Below are 3,586 nucleotides of genomic sequence, written 5' to 3' on the forward strand. Positions count from 1 at the left end.
GGTGCATGAAGCAGTTTTAGTGAGCAAAAGGTGTGTACAAAAATATGCAGTTTAGATTTTTACAAGGGACACAGGTGGCGCTGTGATCTAAACCACCAAGTCTCTTGGGCTTGCCAATCGGAAGGTCGGCGGTTCGAATCCAAATGACGGGGTGAGCTCCCGTTGCTCTGTCCCAGTTCCTGCCAACCTAGCAATTTGAAAGCACGCCAGTGCAAGTAGATAAATCGGTACCGCTGCGGCAGGAAGGTAAACGGCGTTTCCATGAGCTCTGGCACTCATCACAGTGTCCCTTAACAAACTACAGCTGCCAGAATTCTTTGGGGAAAATCTATGACTGCTTACAGTGGTATCATAGTGCTTTGGGGGATGTGGATGCCACTGTGGTCTAAACCACCGAGCCTCTTGGGCTTGACGATTGGAAGGTTGGCGGTTCAAATCCCCGTGATGGAGTGAGCTCCCATTGCTCTGTCCCAGCTCCTGCCAACCTAGCAGTTCAAAAGCACGCCAATGCAAGTATATAAACAGGTACTGCTGCGACCGGGAGGTAAATGGCCTTTCCATGCGCTCTGGTTTCTGTCACAGTGTCCCGTTGCACCAGAAGCAGTTTAGTCCTGCTGGCCACATGACCCGGAAAGCTGTCTGTGGACCAATGCCGGCTCCCTCGGCCTGAAAGCGAGATGAGCACCACAGTCCCATAGTCGCCTTTGACTGGACCTAACCATCCAGGGGTCCTTTACCTTTGTAACTAGATTTTTCTATATATTAAAAGAATGCATATATTGCTGAAAAAAGCGCTGGAAATGCATATTTTGCTTTTCACAAGGATCTATTTTTATGTATGATGGCACAGAGTCATACAACTGTAGAGTTGGAAATCCATACAAAATCTCTAATTGTGGACTTTTCATCTGCACAGACCAGGATGAAACAGACCTGTGAATGAACTCCGGTGAAATGGAAACAGTGTGGGATTAGTTGCTCAGCCAGTCCATAGCCTCTGTAGCTACAGGTGGAAGTAACCCATTACCTGGTACACCTGGCAAAGCTATAGCTATGCACCTGCTATTTATCTAAGAACAGGAAGCAGCCTCGAAATAATATTGCAGTCTCTTTAGATGCAAATCTGGGGAGCTCTTCACTCTGGAATCCACACCCTGACTTAGACAAATTGTAACATCCTCCTTCAACCCAACAGTAACAACATTTGACTAATCGCTCCATAGTCATAGGCCCAGGAGCTCAACTTCTGTTTGATCTGCTTACATGCTGCCAGTTAAGGCTGGCACTGCCCCACCAATCTCAGTCCACTTTCAGCCAGTTCGCTTTTGTCAGCAAGATTCAGGGTTATGGTGGAAGACTGTATCTGCGTGGCAGAGAACCTGCTTTTCATGTAGAGCCTTGCATTAAAATTCCCCTGGCATCTCCCACTAAAGCCTTCGAAAGAATTGGAGCCAATCAGTGTAGACAGTACTGTGGTCAGACTTGTATAAGAAAGCTTCCTTGAATTTTTTTTTTTATTTAGACTTAAAATCGTTTTTTTTAAAAATGCACAGGCTAGTTATTTGGATCAGAGTCCTGGTTTTGCTTACAATAACAGCAGCAACCATTTAATATATCTAGGTGATATAAATAATTTTCACTCTCTAAATACAAAACGATTTTGTGTTTTTGTAAAAAGCCCTCTAGGGACGCGGGTGGCACTGTGGGTTAAATCACAGAGCCTGGGACTTGCCGATCAGAAGGTCGGTGGTTCGAATCCCCGTGATGGGGTGAGCTCCCGTTGCTCGGTCCCTGCTCCTGCCAACCTAGCAGTTCAAAAGCATGTCAAAGTGCAAGTAGATAAATAGGTACCACTCTGGCAGGAAGGTGAACGGCATTTCCGTGCGCTGCTCTGGTTCACTAGAAGCGGCTTAGTCATGCTGGCCACAGGACCCGGAAGCTGTACGCCAGCTCCCTCGGCCAATAAAGCGATATGAGTGCCGCAACCCCAGAGTTGGCCACGACTGGACCTAATGGTCAGGGGTCCCTTTACCTAAAAAACCCGCTATCCAAAGCATCCCTTACTGGCCAATATTGCTTTTGGGGGGAAATGAACCTGCTTTTAAAAAATATGAATGAGAACCAATGTGGTGTAGTGGTTGGAGTGTCAAACTAGGACCTGGGACACCAGGGTTCAAATTCCCCATTCAGCCATGAACCTCACTGGGTAACCGAGGGCCAGTCACTGCCTCTGAGCCTAACCTAACTCACAGGTTGCTATGAAGATAAAACTGGAGACACCACCTTGAGCTTGTTTGAGAACAGGTGGGATATAAACGCAAAAGAAAAGGAAAAACAAAAGACTATATGACTGCACATTTGTAGGCACATTTAAAAGAAGAAAACGGGTCTAAGCAGTTTTCCTTCCTCAAATTCTTTTAGGCCCCCAGTTCCCACCAAAGCAACTGATTCTGTCTTTATGGATCACCTAACAGCATTTCATGTAAAATAGCATGTTTTTGAGTGCCAGCTTCAGTCTAACATTCAGGAGAATCAAAAGAATGGAATGGATCGAAGGACACACAGCAATCACCAGTGAACAGATATAATCTTTCCATCTGCTCCTTTCGTGGCAGGAAGGCATTCCCACAAGCATCTCGGCCACAAAGCTGCAGATGTAGAGCATCAGGAAAGAGATCAGAGATTTAATGGCGGTGATGTGAGCGTCAGTCCTCAGGTCCTTGTTGTCCGCCGCACCGTGTCTCATCTCCTTGGTGTGTCTCCACAGAGATGCAATGAGCAAGGTGGATGATGCTACAAAGAACAGAAGCGGGATGACTGCCAATGTCAGGAACATGATGAAACCCTTGAAGTAGGAGATGGTCCCGACGGGGCTGTCAAAGGTGGCGTTTCTCAGAAAGCTCCTGGTTGAGTTGCAGAGGTGGACACTATAATCCATCCAGATGAAAGGGAGGGAAGAGATCAAAGAGACCAGCACCGAACCCAGCAGAATCTGCGGAACCATCCTGATGACTCTCAGCTTGATTAGCAGAAAGTACCGCTGGGTGAAAGTGCTGATCTTGGCACAGTAGAACATGCTGAGACACGCAGCAAACCAGAGGCAAGCTGTGCTGGCCAAAACCAGGAGGACATAGTGGACTCTGATCACTTCCCACTGGTACATCTTCGGTAAGAGGGCAGAGTGCAGGATGGTTCCCTGGAGTAGAAGCCGAGATGAACAGAGGCAGACCAGGATCACGTCGCAAGTGGGCAGCTTTTTCCTTTTCGCCCAGTCTGTGTAGCCAACGGCCACAATGAATGCACTGGCAGCCATGCCCACAGCGCCCTGGCTCACAATTATGACTTGTAAGGTTTTATGAACAGAATCTGACATCCTTGCACTCACCCTTGCCTGTGCTTCTGATTGGTGATATATCCACAGACAATCCGCGATTTGGACAATCCTGTCAAGGATCTTCAGGGGTAGCATGTAGCTCTGAGCATGTTCAGAAACAGTAGACAGGGCAATGTGAAGTATTGGTATTACCTGGTTCCATCAGTCCTACAGCCTTCCATTCTTTTGGGATCCAGCCAGAGCACATGCATT

At 47.4% G+C, this 3,586-nt stretch overlaps 1 protein-coding gene across 1 annotated transcript; it reads right to left on the bottom strand.

Annotated features, from left to right (window-relative positions):
- Positions 1-2,467: 2,467 nt before the first annotated feature.
- Positions 2,468-3,373, bottom strand: LOC308476333 (taste receptor type 2 member 40-like; the record flags this gene model as incomplete). The annotated part of the gene is made up of 1 exon (XM_081003877.1): positions 2,468-3,373. One exon carries the CDS (start codon positions 3,371-3,373, stop codon positions 2,468-2,470), a length of 906 nt encoding a protein of 301 aa, XP_080860003.1.
- Positions 3,374-3,586: the final 213 nt, after the last annotated feature.

Source organism: Podarcis pityusensis (assembly GCF_964106645.2).
Source record: "Podarcis pityusensis genome assembly, chromosome: 4".
NCBI classification, from domain to species: Eukaryota; Metazoa; Chordata; class Lepidosauria; order Squamata; family Lacertidae; genus Podarcis; species Podarcis pityusensis.